The sequence below is a fragment of the Gavia stellata genome, chromosome Z (genome assembly GCF_030936135.1).
Source record: "Gavia stellata isolate bGavSte3 chromosome Z, bGavSte3.hap2, whole genome shotgun sequence".
Lineage (NCBI taxonomy): Eukaryota > Metazoa > Chordata > Aves > Gaviiformes > Gaviidae > Gavia > Gavia stellata.
Genome location: NC_082637.1, coordinates 27204055 through 27224683, shown reverse-complemented (window position 1 = coordinate 27224683; position 20629 = coordinate 27204055). Strand labels below are relative to the sequence as shown.

Sequence of the window (20629 nt, the reverse complement as noted above, 5' to 3'; positions counted from 1 at the left end):
GTGGATGTTTCTTGGATCCTCTTAAGTCTTCAACTACAACCTGTGGTTTTCAGAAGAAAATCAAGTCCTTTTCCTGGGTCTTGCTCCCAGAACATAAACACCATAAAACAACAATCCAAAAGATGGTGCTAATAAATTGCAAGGTTTGCTTTTCATGCAGACTATTTCGAGGGAATTTATTTTGAGATGTGTTGTATTAGAGGCCTGTCAGAAACATTGTTTTAGAATCATGGTTACTTTTATGAATATAAAAACTTACCTTCAAAGGTAACTTACCTTCTTTGGCAAACTATCGCTGGGTAAGAAAATGCTTTGTATTAAAAGAAGTGTGGCCAGCAGGTCGAGGGAGGTAATTTCTGCCCCCTCTACTCCGCTCTTGTGAGACCCCACCTGGAGTACTGTGTACAGCTCTGGGGCCCCTGACCTAAGAAGGACGTGGACCTGTTGGAGCAAGTCCATAGGAGGGCCATGAATATGATCAGAGGTCTGGAGCACCCCTCCTGACAGGCTGAGAGGGTTGTTCAGCCTGGAGAAGGCACCGGGGAGACCTTATAGCAACCTTCCCTGAAAGGGGCTTACAAGAAAGCTGGAGAGGGACTTTTTACAAGGGCATGTAGTGATAGGACAAGGGGTGATGGCTTAAACTGAAAGAGGGTAGATTTAGATTAGATATAAGGAAGAAATTCTTCACCATGAGGGTGGTAATGTACTGGAACAGGTTGCCCAGAGAAGCTGTGGATCCCCCATCCCTGGAAGTATTCAAGGCCAGGTTGGATGGGACTTTGAGCAACCTGGTCTAGTGGAAGGTGTCCCTGCACACGGCAGGGGGCTTGGAACTAGATGATCTTTAACATCCCTTCCAACCCAACCCATTCTATGATCCTATGATTAATTAAAACATTTTTAGTAACATAACAAAAGCAACTGGCCTGTAAATTACCCAGTTATAAAAAATTACCTAAGCGCTGTCAAAGTTTCAAGTGAAGAAAGGAGTTTAAATTGGAGGACAGAGTTTTGACACTACTTGCAGTTTTGATTATACAGTATAACTGAGGACTTAAGAAATCTAGTTTTCAGGTGAAGGTACCAAGTTTGTTCTGTAGTTGTATTTCAGATGCAGCACATCTTCTGAATCAAAAGGCAAGAATCTTTACAGCGCAAGGGTAAACCTAAAAGCAGGCAGTAGCTACAAGCACATGATCAGAGCAATGGGCGCAAAACTTGTAACGATACTTACTTCCCAATTGTTATTTTCAGTCTACCTTTTTCTTCTCAAATCACATCTTCTGTTTCTTCAGTAAGGGTTTAATGTGGACTCCTGTTCTGCTATGACCTCTCAGTAAAACAAATGCTTTGTTCAACTGGCAAATAATTGAGAAACTTCTTAAATGTATTCTGCCAGCAAGAGAGGTATAATTGAAAGGATAGTGCCTCTGTCCAGGGTGTAAAACATGCATTCATGATAAGAGTGCAGCATGAAAACTGAGTGATACATTAACACATATAATCATGTGAAAAGGTAAGTACAGCTTGTCAATCTTAGGTAGACTTTGAAAGGCATCAGTAAAGCTAGTGACAAGGTTCAAAGAGCACAGAGGTCAAAAATGTTGCCCACACGATTCTTCTGTTTTGGGATGGTCTCTTGTATCTGCTAACGCAGACTATGTATCTCCAAAAAGAGTAGATAACTTTAAAATTAGAAGGAACATGGTATCGCTTGATGTGCTACTGCCTTTTGAGTTTGTGATCTGAGAGGGTAGTAACAATACTACTGCTTATGCTTAATTTCCTGTATATTACTTTGCTATGGAACTTGGATCCGGTCTAAATGATGAATCTTTTGTCAGCAAAAATAATCTTCTTTATGAATAATCTGCATCTGGCCACTCAGAGACCTGCTGGAAAAATGCAGTCTACCATAATGTATCACTGGATCAACTGTTCTACTAGAATGAGTAATGTGTTATCTGCATGGCTTTGCCAAAAACCCTTCAGCGGCCAGCTCTATGTTATTGCTGCCTTGTCACAATTTTTTGGTATAGTTTTTACAGGTATCGTGCTGCTGTCCTCTCAGAGGTTAAGACACCTGCAGAGGCATATGGAGACAAGAAGAGAGCAAGTCCTTTCAGGTATGAACATACCTTAATTTTCGTCAGTGAGGCTGGCTATTTTCTATACAACAAACAGTAAATGCTCAGTCTTTTGGAAAACTGAGTAAGAGGGAAGAAGAAATGGATAGGGGAGAGTGTCATCTTGGATCGCGATGCAATCGGAGAAGGCTAGAAAATAGCTTGGATGGAGAAGTATTAGGCAAACATGAGAAGCCACTCTACCTAGAAACTATTGCACCAAGAAACTTTTCCCTGGAGTCTGGTTTGTATGGTAGCTACTCAGTCCCATGCGCCTTTAACTCTAAATGCCAGCTGAAGCCATACCACAATGCTACTTTTCTTCGGCTGTTATAGGTCATGCCTCTGTTTAGCTTTCATGCTGACTTGCATTTCTTGTGGTACTCAGCAACTGCGCATCATTTTTCTGTGAGTTTGTTTTCCAGAAGTGTGTGTTCTTTCTTCTGAAGAAGAGCAATTTTTATTTTACATTCTGCTTTACCCAGCAGACTTGACATCTCCCCAGACCTTTTCAGCTCAGAGTTTATTCACCATGCTCCACTCCGTGGCCGCAAGCAGAGTTACGCTGACTGCAGCTGGTCAGCTAAGACATGTGATCTGCTTTGTCCACTCCAGCTACCTTTCCTAGTGAAGCTCCACAGAAGCAGCTGGCTGAAATGAGTATTGCAAGACAGATGTTCTCCTCCATAGCAGTTCACCTGTGCTGTGAACCGGGCAGTGTCGGTTTCTCAGTTATGTGCCTAGGACACAGTCCTGGTGAGAAGGTGTGCATGTACTCTTCTGAAACGACAGTATTGTCACAAAAAGTTTCACCTCTTACCGCTAGTACTGGTCTGGGGTCACTTCAAAAATCGATTATTCTGCAGTCAGTCAGAAATCTTCTGGTGTTGACAATCTGTCAGAACAGTGTTTAAGAGTGATAAAGTAGACTTATGACTCTAAATGTGCTTCAGGTACACAAATAGAGGTACTGAAACTGCAGTTTACCCAAACTCAGGCAAATTAACAAAAAGTTTTATTAAGAGTATTCCATATAGCACCACGCAAAAGGTACACTGTGCTTTGTGTTGCCTTTAAGGAACATGCCAGAACACTTTCAAACTAGAAAAACTAATGTAAAAAGCTTTCTTGTTCATCAGCAGAGCTTGCTGTTTGCTGTATAGAGAAGCTATTCTGAAAGAACCACAGCTTTTGTAAATAATGTTTTAATGGCCTTCCAAGCAGATTAAGTATTGTTCCCTTACCCATTAGTTCCCTTTCTTCTGGGGTTTGAGCTTTGTTCAAAAAACACTCACTAAAGCCAAGGTGCTTTCAGGAAAAGCATGCAGTCCAGAACACTTACCAGCAGATCCAACTGACAACATACTAGTCAGCTGCTAAATTCTGTTTCTTGAAAAAGTACCAGAATTTTGATCAATGGTAATTGTGTGAATTGGGCTTTACAAATCAGCCCCAGGCAAACTAAGATTTGGAATCAGCTCTTAATTCTGTCTTGGGCTCAAAGATAAACAAGGAGTACATACTTGATAAATTTACAGTTAATTGCATCATAGAAAAAAGATGGGTGACTTTGAAGGGTCATTTAGTCCATCTCCTTTTTTCAGTACAGATCGTTATGCTATAATGGCTTGAAATTATTTAAAATATAAGGTGCTTCTAAAGCTGATGGTAGGGGGGTTAGAACTAGATGAATCTTTTAGGTCCCTTCCAACCCAAACCATTCTATGATTCTATTTCATTCTAAAGTATTTATTGGTCCCTCACATTTCTTACATAGCTGAACTTTGTTTCTTAGCCTGAATTGTTCAGATTAAGTTCTGTATATTAGCTATTACGCTTACATTAAATTAGCTTTATTTTTCCTTTTTGTAACTGAGGTGAACTGGAAATGTTTCTATTTTGCCTGAATATGGAACACACACATGTTTCAGAACATCCTTTATTTGATGCATCTTGCAGTTAGAGAAAGGCCAGTTTGCATAAAGGGAACCTTAGCAAGTCAACAATAGTAATAGAGCCATAGTCAAATAAAAGTGTGGAATGGACCCAGTGCTAATGCATATAAAGAGAGTACTGAAAAACTTCTAGGCTTCCAGCTTCACTGACTCCAGTATGGAACGTGCTTCTTTATACTCTTCGGCTTCTTCCAATTCTTTTTCATTTTCCTGGAATCAAAAACAAAATTTTTGAGTATTTTGAAAGTAATTGACATGAGATTAAATTTAAGAAGGTAACTATGAAAAAAACAGGTAACAACAGAGTAGAAGGCTGAGGTACTCAACAACTTTTTTGCCTTGGTTTTCACTAGCAACCTTGCTTCCCACACCTCTTGAGTAGATGGCCTGCAAGGCAGGGACTGGGGGAGAGTCCCTCCCTCTGTAAGAGATCATCACATTTGAGACCACCTGAGGAATCTGAACATACATCGGTCTATGGGACCTGACGAGATGCATCCTGGAGTCTTGAGGGAATTGGCTGATGTAGTTGCCAAGCCACTCTCAATGATATTTGAAAAGTTATGGCAGTCGGGTAAAGTCCCTGGTGACTGGAAAAAGGGAAACCCCCTGTATTGGGTTTGCGTGGCAACGTTTTGGTAGCGGCAGGGGCTACAGGGGTGGCTTCTGTGAGAAGCTGCTAGAAACTTCCCCTGTGTCTGATAGAGCCAATGCCAGCCGGCTCCAAGACAGACCTGCCACTGGCTAAGGCTGAGCAAATCAGCAACAGTGGTAGCGCCTCTGTGATAACGTATTTAAGAAGGGGGGGAAAAACGGGGAAACGGTAGCCGGGGAAGAGAGGAGTGAGAATATGTGAGAGAAACAACTCTGCAGACATCAAGGTCAGTGAAGAAGGAGGGGGAGGAGGTGCTCCAGGCACTGCAACAGAGATTTCCCTGCAGCCCATGGTGAAGACCATGGTAAGGCAGGCTGTCCCCCTGCAGCCCATGGAGGTCCACGGTGGAGCAGATATCCACCTGCAGCCCATGGAGGACCCCATGCAGGAGCAGGTGAATGCCTGAAGCAGGCTGTGACCCTGTGGGAAGCCCATGCTGGAGCAGACTCCTGGCAGGACCTGTGGACCCATGGAGAGAGGAGCCCACACTGGAGCAGGTCTGCTGGCAGGACTTGTGACCCTGTGGGGGGACCCACACTGGAGCAGTCTGTTCCTGAAGGACTGCAGCCCGTGGAAAGGACCCATGCTGGAGCAGTTCGTGAAGAACTGCAGCCCGTGGGAATGACCCACGTTGGAGAAGTTTGTGGAGAACTGTCTCCCATGGGAGGGACCCCATGCTGGAGGGGAAGAGTGTGAGGAGGAAGGAGCAGCAGAAACAACATGTGATGAACTGACTGCAACCCCCGTTCCCCATCCCCCTGCGCCACTCATGGGGAAGAGGTAGAGAAAATCAGAGTGAAGTTGAGCCTGGGAAGAAGGGAGGGGTGAGGGGAAGGTGTTTTTAAGATTTGGGTTTATTTCTCATTATCCTACTCTGATTTTGATTGGTGATAAATTAAACTAATTTCCCCAAGTCAATTCTGTTTTGCCCATGATGGTAATTGGTGAGTGATCTCCCTATGTCCTTGTCTCAACCTACGAGCCTTTTGTCATATTTTCTCTCTCCTGTCCAGCTGAGGAAGGGGAGTGAGTGAGCAGCTGTGTGGTGATTAGTTGCTGGTTGGGATTAAACCACAACTTATTTTTAGAAAGGGTAGAAAGGAAGACCCTGGCAACTACCAACCTGTCATCATCACCTCTGTGCCTGGGAAGATCATGGAATAGATCCTCCTAGAAGCTGTGCTAAGGCACATGGAGGACAGGGAGGTAATTCAAGACAGCCAGCATGGCTTCACCAAGGGCAGGTCTTGCCTGATCAACCTAGTGGCCTGTGATGGAGTGACTACATCACTGGACAAGGGAAGAGCTACAGATGTCATCTGTCTGCACTTCTGTAAGGTCTTTGACATGCTCCCCCACAACATCCTTCTCTCCAAACTGGAGAGATATGGATTTGATGGGTGGACTGTTCAGTGGATGAGGAATTGGCTGGATGGTCGCATCCAGAGAATAGTGGTCAGTGGCTCAATGTCCAGATGGAGATCAGTGACAAGTGGTGTCCCTGAGGGGTCCGTATCGGGACCAGGACTGTTTAATATCTTCATCAGTGACATAAGACAGTGGGATCGAGTGCACCCTCAGCAAGTTTGCAGATAACACCAAGCTGAGTGGTGCAGTTGACATAGCTGAGGGATCAGATACCATTCAGAGGGAGCTGGACAAGCTTGAGAAGTGGGCCCATGTGAACCTCAGGAGGTTCAACAAGGCCAAGTGCAAGGTTCTGTACTGGGGTCGGGGCAACCCCTGGTATCAATATGGGCTGGGGGATGAAGGGACTGAGAGCAGCCCTAAAAAGGACTTGGGGGTATCGGTGAATGATAAATTAGATATGAGCTGGCAATGTGCTTTGCAGCCCAGAAAGCCAACTGTATCCTGGGCCGCATCAAAAGAAGTGTGGCCAGCAGGTTGAGGGAGGTGATTCTTGCTGTCTACTCTGCTCTCATGAGACCTGACCTGGAGTCCTGCATCCAGCTCTGGAGTCCTCAGTACAAGCAAGACATGGATCTGTTGGAGCGGGTCCAGAGAAGGGCCACAAAAATGATCCAGAGGGATGGAACACCTCTCCTGTGAGGAAAGGCTGAGACAGTTGGGGTCGTTTAGCCTGGAGAAGGCTCTGGGGAGACCTTATAGTGGCCTTTCAATACTTAAAGGGGGCTTGTAAGAAAGATGGGGACAGACTTTTTAGTAGGGCTGGCAGGGTTAGGACAAGGGGTAATAGTTTTAAAGTAAAAGAGGGTAGATTCAGACTAGATATAAGGAAGAAATTTTTTACGATGAGGGTGGTGAAACACTGGAGCAGGTTGACCAGAGAGGTGGTAGATGCCCCATCCCCGGAAACATTCAAGGTCAGGTTGGACGGGGCTCTGAGCAATCTGATCTAGTTGAAGATGTCCCTGCTCATTGCAGGGGGGGGTTGGACTAGATGACCTGTAAAGGTCCCTTCCAACCCAAACCATTCTATGAAACAAGGGCTTTATCATTATTGAAAACACTAGTTCTACATGACTCAAAGCACAGGTAATTTCTTTTGTCCTCCCTAAGGTCCAGGATAATGGCTGTCATGTAAGTAGATCTGATGTATGCATACTTTTATTTTACTCTGTTAAATACTTAAACCCAAGGACAGCATAACTGGAACCAGTAACAACAGAGCTCGGAACAAGAGTACCGTTAGGACGAAGCTTAAGCAGATTGACAATTGAGAAAACATACTACTATACAGCTGATTTTTATAAAAGTATTGAAGATGAGCTAAGGACAGAAAGCAACCCTTAAAGACTTCCAAATTCTTAACAACAATAGTAACTCCCCCCATTCCTGGTTTTAAGTTTGTACAGCACACTGTATGGATCAATAGCACCACTTGTGCATGCCAATGAAATATAGACGAGCTAACTGTCAAGTAACTAGCTGAATGACAAAAGGACCCTAAATCCTGCCAGCTACTGAGCATTTATTTTTGAAAACAGTAGAGGCATACTACCTGAAGACACCTGGAGTTTTCTTTTGAGAAGGGATTTGCATTTTAGCTGTCAAATGTGCCTGGGGCTTAATTTAGGGTATGCATTTTTAGCCTCACAGTAGCATTTACATGTGTAACTGAATTCTTGATGAGAAGGTAGCTTTTAAAATAGGCCTGATGATCTCCAAACTTAGTACAGTTTCACTGAATCTATTTGTACAAGATGCTATTTATTCCTGCAGGTATTCACATCTTAAAAATGTGGCATTAGTGCTCACCTCACTAATAAATCATATAAGCAGTACTTGGTAAGGACTCAGCCTTGTTTCTTGTCCATAGCATAACAAAAGTAGTAAGCAAAGCATTTTCACTATTTCAGTTCACTACAAGCATATTATATAAATCTACATGATCTAGAAAACTACCTAACATGGGTGAACTATTTTTTCTAATCATGTAACTAGTACAGGAATTCAGAGTCCATTCTATCAGTTTGGTATTTAAGTGTGTGTTAAGTATACATTCCCTTAAAGACAGCTTCTAATACTATAACACATGGTTTTCATAGGCTGAAGACCAAGTCTCCAAAGACAGTTACCTAAAATGAAATATTGGTATGTTATAGGATGCCAGTCTTGGGGACCTATAAAAAAAGAAATTCTTCAATCCAGTTCTAATATGCTGCAATTGCACTGCAGATGAGCAGCTTTATCCAAGTTCATCAAGGAACAGCAGCATTTTTTGATCAGTGGGTTGTGGTGCTGTACTTACTAGTAGTTGAGTAAGATCTGCATGTGCAACTTCTAATCTGCGCTGGCAGTCTGGAATCATCATTCGTGACTCTTGTAAGATCTCGATCTGTGAAAATTAGAAACCAGTGAAATGAGAATGTATTCCAGGTAGGAAAGTTATTTTGTAAGATAAGTCTTTACTCTGAAAAATCAGTCATCCAGTCATCATCTAGGAACTTCAGAACAGTTGTACCTATTTTCTGAATAGGCTTTTTTATTAAAAGACACTCACTTAGTATAATTGCTTAAAACTCTGTTAATTTGCAGGACACTTCCATTTACTTTGTGCTTAATTAAACATGAAGTATTAAGTGCAAAAGAGTATTTAGAATAATTTTTCCCTTAGAAAAAAGTACTGCCTGATAAGCTTTCCATACAGCATTTGTTAAAAAGGCTATTTAAAAGAAACTTTCTCCTGCTGTCGTGAAGCAGCTTCATCCAAAATGGGATCAGCTGGTTATATAAATATCTCCTGCATCTTTTGGGTAATAAAGAAAAACAGTGTTCAGGTAATACCACATAGAGATAATTACTGCATGAAAAAAGTTATTGAGTTATTGATTACATTGTGTGCACACTGCAGGAGGCTCTGACTGAAATACAAAGGTAAAGAAAAATGAAAAGCAAAGACCAGCAGGCTCATATTTTTGATGCTTATCATGCATAAAAAGTTATTACTTATCCTTGTGCTTCATTTTAGGAGAAAGATTATTCTCACCATGCACTTTGAACAAAATTACTAAACTGGCACCCCACTGAATCTGAATGTCCTGCCTCCTCCTCCAGAGAACAACTTCAGATTTAAACAAGGGAACATTTATTTCATGGAACATTTCTGGATCTGAAATCTAACCCTGGAGAAGAAAAGGTGTGCAGAGTTGTTCAGTAATGTTAAATCTATTTAGAAATGAAAATCTGTTGGATATTTAAATATGAAGCCTGTTCTGCATTCAGGATAACCTGCAAAAGGAGGTGTTCCCTTTAAATGGCTTACTTCATTCTGTCATTCCTGTGTTGTATTCTCCTTTCAATATTAATGCTGCTGGGTTTTTTTCCCTTTTACTGAAAGGTCATTGTAAAAGGGAAGATACGCTATAGCTAAGAATGTATTTATGCATAAATATGCATATATGCCTTATGTAGTAAGACATTATCACCATGGTTTTAAGTGTCATATATTTAAGTTCTTAATTCAAGTCATTTTTGAGAGAAAGGGTTCTAAAACTTTGTTTCTAATTTTCTTTCAGAGAATCTAGGGCAAAACCTGTCTGCTTTAATGAAGCAAAGATGGGTGAGAAATGTGTTTTAAAAAAAAAAAGTTAAGCATCCCCAAGTTGTAGTTCTCATTGGTATTATCACTTTTTTTTTTTAAGCATTTAGTGTTGGACTGTATTAAAAATAAGACTAGGAACTCTGTATATTACACTTTCAGCAGTGAATGAATAAATAAATGTTTGTAACTTCCACAGAATGAGATGTGCCATAAACTGCATGAGATGATGCCTCCTGCTTTATGTAGTAGAAATTTGTTCTATAAAGAATACCTACAGGAGTGAGAATATCCAATAATGACTTCCTTGGGCTAGTATTGCTGAATAGTTCTGTATTGTAAAGCTGGTAGATGATATGAAAAGTAGTAACTTATTTGATACATGCCACTCAATAAGTGATCTGGGAAGGCATATAAATCTAGAATCTGTAAGCTGTAGTCCTGGCTTCTGTAAGAAAAGAACAAGATTACCTCAATCACTCTGTTCAAAACAGAATTTGCCTGAGATCCAAAGGGGTACCTGAGTTTTATTTGCATTTGCCTGCAGTTATGCAATAATAAATAAAAAACCAGAAGAATGATAAATCCTGGAACTATATTCAGTAGGTGCAAACAGTTGGAGATTGGAACAGGAATTTTGTGGAACCAATATTGTTAGTTAATTACCAAACTACCTATGCAAACTTTTGTAACTTCTGCATAAAACACATTTTTTTGAGTAATACTGATAAACCCAGATAGACCATTTACAGTTACAAATGTATATAGTAAAGCAAAGTCAAAAGCTGAAATAATTGCATAAGCTTTAGGCCTGGAGTTCTAAAAATGTTTGCTTTCCAAATTCTATCAAAATTCTATCAAACTTTCTGACTGAACCCTAAGGAGTTTAAATTATAAGCAGGTCACAGAGGAAGTTATTACATGAAACTGATTTAACTTTGCAAAGAACCATAAATATCTGCAAGGTTTCTGTGAATTAGAATGCCAAACAGAAGTATCAAAAAACTCGAGTAACTGAAATGCATCTAAATACAGTGTTAAGACAAAAGCAATAGAGCACAAAAATATGTACAGGGAGAAGCAAACTGAATTTGTTGTCAATAAGTGCAATTAGGACCAAAAGAGCTATTGTGTCTACAGCGAGGATAACGTCCCCTTTCCTTTAAGTGTACTGAAAAAGCCAGATCAACAAATCTCTTCAACCAGCCACATTTCTTGTCAGTTGTCTTTCAGCATTGAAGGTATTTCTACTAAGGGAGCAGATGTCTGACATCTTTCAAAAGAAAGCAGGTTCCTCAGATGTGATGGAGCTCTCTAACTGTTGGGGTGTATATAGCGTATTTACTAAATGTGTTGTGGGGTTTTTGTAAATTGGATCAGATGTCAAAGAACTGGTGTACATAATGCACTGTCAATAGCCTTCAACATGTTTTCCATTAAATTCCAGATTGCAGTGACAGATAAAGCAGACAGATGCAAAGATACAGATCCACCTACCAGTTGCGTAAGTGGACGGGCACCATAACTAAAATCGGACAACTACTTTACATGTTCAAAATAAGCACAAAGGCCAAACACTACTCTAAGAGAAACAGCTGAGGAGGTAATGCCCAAGGCTTTAAACATAATCAACTTTTATTTTTAGCAGTCCTACAATGAAAGTTCAGAGCTACTATTTCAACTTTAGGCAGATCAGAGCTGCCAAGCACTTACACTGAAACAAATTTTCGATAATTTAAGACTACAAATAAGTATTACTGCTTATGAGTGTTGATACTGAATATTCTGCAACAGGAAGCAATTTTGTTCAGCCTGACATGTATTGTATAATGGGGACAACAGTTCTATCAGCTTCAAAAAGATGGAAACAGAGTTTGTGGGTTTGTTTTTTCCAGTTGACCCACATCTCACCAAGAGATTTAGAGATATGCAGATTCACAAATAATTTGAAAACAAGAAAACATCTGTGGGGCTCTGTGTCCTTCCTTGATCTTAAAAGGACAGCCTAATAAACTACTGGGTCACAGGGTATTGTGACTATCATTTTATATGTCAGGAGTGGTGTTCTAAATACAAAAGGAAAAAAAAAAAAGAGAAATGTGAATGAGTCATATATGTATGAATTATACACACACACAAATATATATTCATGCTTTTAAGTACTGCCTCATAATCAATTGCCCTTTGACTACTGCACAGTCAATCATAACAGCAGGGATATACTCAAAGGTGGTAGGGAGGAAAAGAAAAAAACAGGCAAATAATTCAGTTTGCCAAGAAACTACTTTTCATCAGAAACTTTGTAAAACTCTTGGAATCTGTTGACTAATTGCAGTCATAGCTGATGGAAGGACAGAGACCCAGACGAAAAAAGGACATCTCTAAGAATCATGAACACCAATGGTTCCAAAATTAATAATCCTACTGAAGAAAGTCTGTAGCACAAAGTAAACAGTCACGCTAAGGCTACCGGTTGGCTAATCAACATACTTGTAACCGAAATCCATAGCATGGTGTTAGTTCTTGCCTCGCTGGTAATCAGGGAATACAAAGGCACAATGTGCTGGGCCAGAATGGTGGTGTGGGGACATAGGGAGTGGGACAGCATAGGTGATGTAGAAGAAAGCCGGGCATAGGGAAGGCAGGAACTCAGAGGAGATATGGCATTAAGGTGAACACAGAGGGAAAAAAACCCACATGCACACAAAAACTGTAGGAAACCAAGTTTTATTAGTTCTACTTCCTTTGAAGCAACTTTTTTATTTTCACATAGCAGGGCCAAAAGAAGCTTGAGCTATCCCCAAATACAGGATACAAGAACACACTGCAGTCCATTTTAGGTGTGTTGTCAAATACATTGATCAAAGCACTTCCGAAGGACCACGAAGAAAAGCTTGTGGTAAAGAACTGGAGAACATTGTTTTGATTCTATAGTGCTTGAGCATTTCAAGAACTGAAATGGCCACGTGTCAACCACAAGCCACCTACCATTTGTAGCAAGAAAGCTGGAGGAGAAGAAAACCCTCTAGATCTAATGCCTCAGTATTTCAAATGAGCTTTCTCTGCAGCTCCTCTCAGGTGAGGGCCGGTCCTGTTTCTTCTAAAGCACATCACTTCAGGACATGAAAGGCAGAAGGGTTCCTTTGGTCTTTTTTGGAAAACTGTCACTGGCTGTTTTCCACTAATGTACCAATGTAAGGTTTTCTTCATTGTCGGCAGTGGGGGGTGAAAGGAGACCACCACATGAGTTGAAGCTAAAAAAATTGAGATCTTTCACAGCACAGAAGCAAAACTCCATGTCCTCCACTGAAAAAGTTTTTAATTAAATATTCTGTATCATAAATTACAGGTATTGTTCCTTTAAAATTAACTTAAGAGGATTGATAATGCAATTACCCATTACAGAAAGTTGTCATTTAATCAGCAGGCAGCACATTTCCTTCTAGCAACTCAAAATTCTACCTGAACAGCATAAACCTCACCCTGTAAACAGGCAAGAGGTGGTAAACATCTGAGTGAAGAGGTTTCTTTGGGAATGGCGTAAAGAAAACACTGACAAAAGAAAGACTTGCTTTCCCAACAGGAATGGCTCAACTTTGTTAGAACAAACAGCCAGATTTTCTCTCTGCCCTCCCCAACTTTCTGTGGGGGAGGTTAAGCTTGGGGGAAAGGTTGAGAGCATTGGGGTTTTTCTTCTGTTACTGGGTTTTTTTGGTTGTTTGTTAAGGTAAGATATAGATCCTGAATCCGTGCTTAATGCAATGCATTCTTTGCTGAAAGGTAGCAGGCTGGTTAGGAGATGTTTTAGAATAAGCTTGAAGGTTTGGGAGGAATCCAGCATCTGTTTTGTGGAGATGAAATACCTGGGGTAGTATTTGTGCTAAAATTGGAAGCAGAACAGACATGAGAAGTACCCTAGATAGACAGAAGGCAGAAAAGTCAAGTCCAGATTTTCTTCCTCCCTCTAGAGCACAGGAAAAGTGAGCCCAGCTGAAGAAGAAATAAATCATGTCCCATCTTGGTGGCAGGTCTTTTCTACCATAGGAATGTTGCCCTACTAACTTATTCCAAATATTGCACAAGTGCCTTTAATCTTCAGCATAAAGTCTGGAATCCAAAAGGTATTTACACCTGCCTAGAGAAAAAGGAAAACAGCCTTTGGAGAACAGAAGGCAAAAACGAAGATCCACAGTAATGATTTTTTGTCATTTGGTCTCTTTCAGAAAGCATATTAGGCAATAAAACCAAAGTTTGAAAGCATTTTTAATACCAGTTGTATGATAGGAATATTATTCTGTACTTAGTACAGAGAATTCCAAGTTGCTAGCTTTTAAGGAAACAAACTATGCTTGTTAAGGATACTGTCCAAACATATAAGTGGGAGCATTAGACTCTCCATTAGCATCTCCAGTGCCTCTTTACCTAAGCAACTAGAGGTAGAATTCAGATTATTAAGCACAGATCATCTATTCTTAGAAAAAAAACACAAACCCAAAAAAACCCTTATGAAAATAATCAGACTGAAGTGAAACTGTGTGTTTCATCTAATCGTACTGTACTTGATTGGTGAGAAGAATGAAACTTTGTCTGAACGAGTTAGGTGAGGGGTGGAAAGAGCTAAAAAGGTAAAAAGCTGACTGAGCTAACCAGAGTATTTCTTTGAGGCTTAACAGACATTGAAAAAGTATAGAGTTACAGAACATTACAATGTTCCTTCAGTGAGAACTCCTCCAGTAACAAGATTGGCAGCAAATTATCATCTTCCAGAATACTTTTCCAAAACAATATACATTGTTTCAAAATGTATTTCTTTTTAGCTGTTTCAGGAGCTACTCTACCTTTTACTCAACAAAGCAAGAGAAATACTGCTGTTTTCACTAATACTTGTAAAAAACTGTGTATTAGCAAGATGTACTTCATGCACTCTTTGGCATGCGGATATTAAATTCTGTGTTAAGTCCATTGGATTTTTAATTCATCTGGAGATGACATTACAAGAGAAGTAATTTGGAACTTTAGTATAACTATTCTTAAAAAATGAAAATGTATCATTTATCAGTAAAAATGCTGACACTTAACAAAAACTCCAGAGTATATCTACAATCCCACTGAGAGGAAACAAGAGATAGATACCCCAGGCTCTTCCTACAATCACAAGCCTCAAGATAAACAAACATCCTTTCCCATCTAATGCTTTTATGTGTAAGACACGTCAACCATAGAAATACAGAAAACTACTGGTTCCTGTCATTAGTCTGGACTCATAAGTGATTACAGTGTGAAGAGACTCTATTACAGATAAAGTGTTATGAAGCTCTGTGTAAAATCTTCATATATTGAGAACCATTACAAATGTGTAGAAACTAAGGCTTCATTGCAAAAAAATCCACATGGAGGTACAACTGCACTAGTTGCTGGTACCAGTCAGGGTACTCCATGACCCTCTACAGAAACTATATGCAGACTTCACACCTGGTGGAATACATCAAAAGTCTTTTAATACTTTTTCCTAAATTCTACAAACCTGTTAAGTTTTACATACGGTAGATCAGTTTTTAATAAGATTGTTTTCAATCTAGTATTTTATTAAAGTACTTAATAACCCTTTTTCCTACAAGTCTCATGGTTGAAGGTAGTGTGATTTTGAGATATAAAAACATATGAAAATTTTTCTTTCATAGCCTTTTGTTTTCCAAATACTGCCCTTCATTTATTATGTTTTTTCTGCCAGTTTGGCTCAAATGAATTGCTACAAGCTTTCCCCTAAATTCTGAACTTCTTATCTGCCTTTTGCAGATGATGGCAGTGATGGTTTTAGGTTTTTTGTTTTTTTAAATAGCTGTAAGTGATGGAAGAGGAAGGGCTTCCTTGCCCTATAATGCTAGAGATTCTTTCCCTGTGATATACAACCTACCAGAGTTCTCACTCAGCTCAGATTCAGCCTAAGTACATGAGGTGAGACACAGCAAGTAGTGCAAACAGAACATGCACCTGGGACAATGGTAATATACAGGTGTTACGGGTGAAAAGCAGGTGCAGATCCCTCAGAGATGACGCACAAAACTCAGCGAGTGAAAGCCTTGGCTTTATTGAAAGCATTACCACGGTGGGAGCCTCGGGACACTGATGCTGATCAAAATGGGGACCTGACACAGTGGAGCCCTGCTTGGGGGTGAAGCTCAAAGGACAGCAGGGGTGGATAATAAAACTTGTGCTGATTAACATACCATACATATGCAATGGCCTGTTTTGCTCATTACTGAACTAACTGATGTACTGCAGGTGCTGTTGTCCGAATTCTGAGATCTGCAGTCACGCTGGTGCCCATGCAAAGGTGGGGGCAGATGGGGGGGGAAGGGAACTATCCTGGGTTACCATGACAACGAGACAAAACATGCTTGTGACTCTACATGCTTCCTCCTTAGAAGGGAGGAAGGGAACTATCCTGGGTTACCACAGCAAAGTCTTCTCTTGCCCTACAATGGGATCTTCAAGTTATAATCTTGGTCAGTGTATACCAGCAGTGTGAGAAAGCTGTCCTTTTTCTTTCTCCGATACTGAATCTGGTCCTCATTCAATAAGTCTTTCTGGACAGTGCAGGTAAAGGCTGGTATCTAACAGTTGCCAGCTACCCTAGCTGGTCACTGCCTCAACTGGAGATCACTTGAGTTCACAGGAACCACAAGCTGCCCCACTGCATAAGGAGTTAGGAGAAAAATATGATCAAACCCTAACTATTGTTCTACAAAGGGACTGATCCCTCACAGAATCACAGAATCAGTACGGTTGGAAAAGACCTGTAAGATCATCGAGTCCAACCTGAAAAAAAAAAAAAAAAACAAACAAAAAAACCCCCCAACAACAACAAAAAACCCACAAAAAAACCCCCACAAAACCCATGCCACACAACAACAAGCCACAACCCACCCAACACCACACAGCACCGTGTCCATCAAGCTACATCCCACAATGCCACATCCACACGCATCCTCCTTACAGATCAGACATACCCTGAAGTCCACATATGCTGTAGGAACAGTATTATTAATTTTAAAGTAAAATTTTCCATAGTCACTTCTGTACTGTTAAACCGTATGTTCTACTGCAGAGTTGTAACTAGAAAGCTAAATGAGAATAGTAGTACATTAAGAGGTAAGTAATGCTTTTAAGCATTCCTCCTTCAACTCTGGATCCATTTGTATACACGTATCTGATTTAGCTGATACCTCAGATAAAATAATAGTTAAAATTATTCTCCTAGTCTCAAATGATTTCATTCATTTCCATGCCCCTAATGTTACTTTTCATTACTGAAATAAAGACTACAACCATATTTTTAAGTAAGTACAATTATTCAGATTAGGAATTACTAACTAAAAGCAATTCTTAAAATGTGTAACTACAGATATTTTTCCTGAAGAATGTCTCAAATTATTAACTCTATCCAAAACACGGTTCTGAGCAAACCCTCCTGGTATTATATAATTTTCTTTAGAGTAACAGATTTGGTCCTATGAAAAGTGTGTGCATTCTTTCTGAACCTCCAAATTCTTCACAACCTAAAATATTAACAACTTCCAGAATGCAAAGTGCACTAAAAGAACAAGAAGTGAAGGTGTTATTGGAGGAACTGATTGCTTTCAAAGTGGATCAGGTAATTTCTGAATGAATCAAGACTGTTCTCTGTGAAGGTTTTTGTCATTGGTTTCTGAGAATACCTTCAAGTAGTGTGTAATATTTCATTTCACAGCAGAAGTTCACAGCCTCCACTGTTTTTGACTTTGATGATATCTTGCAGGTCACTGCGGAAATACCACAGTGCAGTCAAATAATCTGATGAATGGGGGACACTAAAAATGGGAATTGCACTCATTAGTTCTTGTTAGCACCAGCAGATCTTCAGAAAGACCACTATTTTGTAGGATCTTAGAATTTCAGTCCGTAGTGAGGCAGAAGACAGCTCAGCTCTAAAAATACAATTCTTTATTTGTATATAAATTCTTTATTTGTATTTCTTTCCCATAGCATGATGAAAGCAAGGCAGGACATATAGACGTGAACTGAAATCTGAATTTACTAAAAAAGTTGTTTTAGCTTGTTCTAAAAGGGCTTTCTCCCATCTTGTTTTTTTGTTAGTTTTTATATTTTAGTTTTGTTTAACTTATTCTTCCGTTGTTTAAAAATGAAGATGGGAGAACAGTAGGTTAGATTTTATTACATGAGGCTACCAGACTATTGAAAGAAGTGAAAATAATTTTAATTTACATTTTCAGTTTCTGTGAAAATTTAAGAGAAAATATCTGGGAAAGGCTTGGGAAAAAACATAGTTAAAAGATAACAGATTTAGTTGAAAGAATATAAAGGCCACAGTTAAACACAGACATGACACACTTCTGTAAAGAATAAACACTGATCTCCCTAGCCTTCTCTCAGTGAGAAGGCAACTTAACACTCCTTCCAAAAGGGCACGTACCCACTGCCTGCAACCACTGTCCTTTCTGCGGAACCTTCCAAGAAAAATGTAATCATACTGTAATAGTGACACTAAACCATACCCTTGAGCAGATAATACTACAGCATGCACTTTGCTAGTCAGTGACTTCACTACAAACTCTAGCAGCTGCTAGGAGCAGCAGCATACCCACTGCTCTCTCTCTTTGAGGTCTGTGATTTCACCAAAGGGATACCAGTATACTCAAGAGCTGAAATGTTTCGACTTTATATTAACTATCAAGCATTCTCACTTCACTGTAACATTTGCACTTACCAGCAAGCACTTAGTTTACCTAAATGCATCCAGACCATGTATTTTCAGGTTCTTGGTATTTCTGAGAGAGTTCATGATGGCCTCACACAGTGAGGGATAGCCATTCTGACACCAAGTGCTAAGTAATCCATATGCAGTCTCCTTATAATTTAACAGTTCTGGAGTAAAGAAAGTTTCTATAAATGCTTATTATGACTTTTATAATTGACAGGATTTTAGTCTAGTATTTATACAACAGGAGTCTGCAAAAAGGTACAGGAAATTCTTTTATTTAAGGATGACTATGGTTAAATGAAAGCAAAGAAGGATTTTATAAAACAAGTTTTAGGATAGTTTACCTGCTTCTTAATTCCATAATCATCACATGCTTCAGCTTTCATTTTTTCAATCTTTTCTTCTTGCTGTTTTGCTTCTTTTTCATACATAACTTTTTCTTTTGCCAATCTGCAATTAAACCAAGTGATTGTGTTAATCTTGTTCTATTACAGTAAAAAATTACACCACTAATAACAAAAAACCCCTAAAAGCTGCAGCCCTATAAGATAAAATACAGTTTTATAAAAAAGGCTCTTAACCACTGCAAAAAAATGCATCTAGGAAATGCTGAATTTAGCTATAATGTAAAATGATTCTTAGAAGATTAATTTAAATTAAAAATACTTTTAAAGAATCTGTGTGGGCTTATCGCACAGAATATCCTAAAAAAAGCTATGTATTGGTACTTAATTTCAAATACCTAACAGAAACATCTAGATAAGCTGCCTTGTAGATCTGGATGACTGCTAATAAAGACAGTAGTACAGAGAAGAAAGCTACTTATCTCAAAAAACTCCTCATATCGCAGGTAGCCAAAACAAAGAATATTAAGATGTCTGCAAGACAACGTTGTTATCATCAGCTTTTAGATGGGCATTTGCAAGGCTCTCTCAACATCATCCAGGTTCTGATGGTTTTGCAAGTGACCTATATTGGCTGTTATTGTCACGTGGCCTTTCCTCGTTCCTGTTCACTACTAAATAACACCACTGCACCTGCATTATTAGATGAATAATGATAGACATCCTTCTTAGTAGTAACTTGGAAAAAAATTATCGCATGTAAATGAAAAGAAACAGCACTTCCAGGTTCGCAGACTGTGATCCCAGAATGTTTTTTTCCTGATCGCTACATTTCATGCCATTAAATGCATTACTTCCCATACTATTTTTTGTACAAAATAATGAAAAGTAGAATTCCCGAATTACACAGTAGCCTCATAGTTTTGTGTTTCTTAGAGTATTTTCTCAAATTTACCTTGATGCTGGTTTGGGGGTTATAGACAAAAGAAAGAGTTCCATAATGTATGTTACAGCATTTTTCTTTATGGCCTATCTTTCAAAGGGAGAAGAATCCATCTTTTAATCCTAATAATGGACACGTACTTGGGAGCAAGATGCTTTTTGCTAACAAGCGTAGATACAAGAGTAATGTAAAAAATTTTGAAGGTCAAAAGGGAATATTAAGGTAGTCTAGTCTGATGCCCTACAGTAATTTTTACATTGCAAGTCCATTATCAAACTTGATTATTTGTTGTTACTGCAATTTTTGTTTTGCATCTTCCAATTCGTTACATATGTTCATTAGGTATACGTTGGATTACACAATGCTAGATCCGAACCAAAACATCCTTTAGGATTTGAAGAATGATGAAGTAATTTCTGATCAGCTAATTCAGGACCAAAACAAACACTGAGATGCTACTGCAAACCTGACAGTGTGCCAAAGAAAATAGTTCCCCCAACAAGAATAAGTATCAGATCAGCCTACATAAGATTGTTTAAGGAGAACTTAACAGCCAAAAGAACATAATTAGATCCAAGTAGTAAAGAATATATTATAAAAACAAAAAGAGAATAAATGAAGGTCTGCTAGAGAGCTTCATGGTCACGTTAGCACATCAGAGCAAATTAATTTCTAATTTGTCACAGTTAAGTGCCCAACTAGAAGGGCTGCTGAGGAGGGACAGCATGGTACTGGGATGACAAGAACCTTTTGTAAACTGAAGCTGCCACAAAAGCACCACTGAAATAACAGCTTGAGTAAAATTCCAGAAAGACTATA

At 39.4% G+C, this 20629-nt stretch overlaps 1 protein-coding gene across 1 annotated transcript in view; it reads right to left on the bottom strand.

Moving 5' to 3' along the window:
* Nucleotides 1-3122: 3122 nt before the first annotated feature.
* The window catches only part of TBCA (tubulin folding cofactor A), a 40481-nt gene continuing 22974 nt past the window's right edge, over nt 3123-20629 (bottom strand). Inside the window, exons 2-4 of the mRNA XM_059833993.1 lie at nt 18868-18973; nt 8473-8559; nt 3123-4294 (exon numbers count right to left, since the gene is read on the bottom strand). Coding sequence (XP_059689976.1) covers nt 4214-4294; nt 8473-8559; nt 18868-18973 — 274 coding nt within the window. The 3' untranslated portion in view covers nt 3123-4213. The remainder of the gene's footprint in view (nt 4295-8472; nt 8560-18867; nt 18974-20629) is intronic.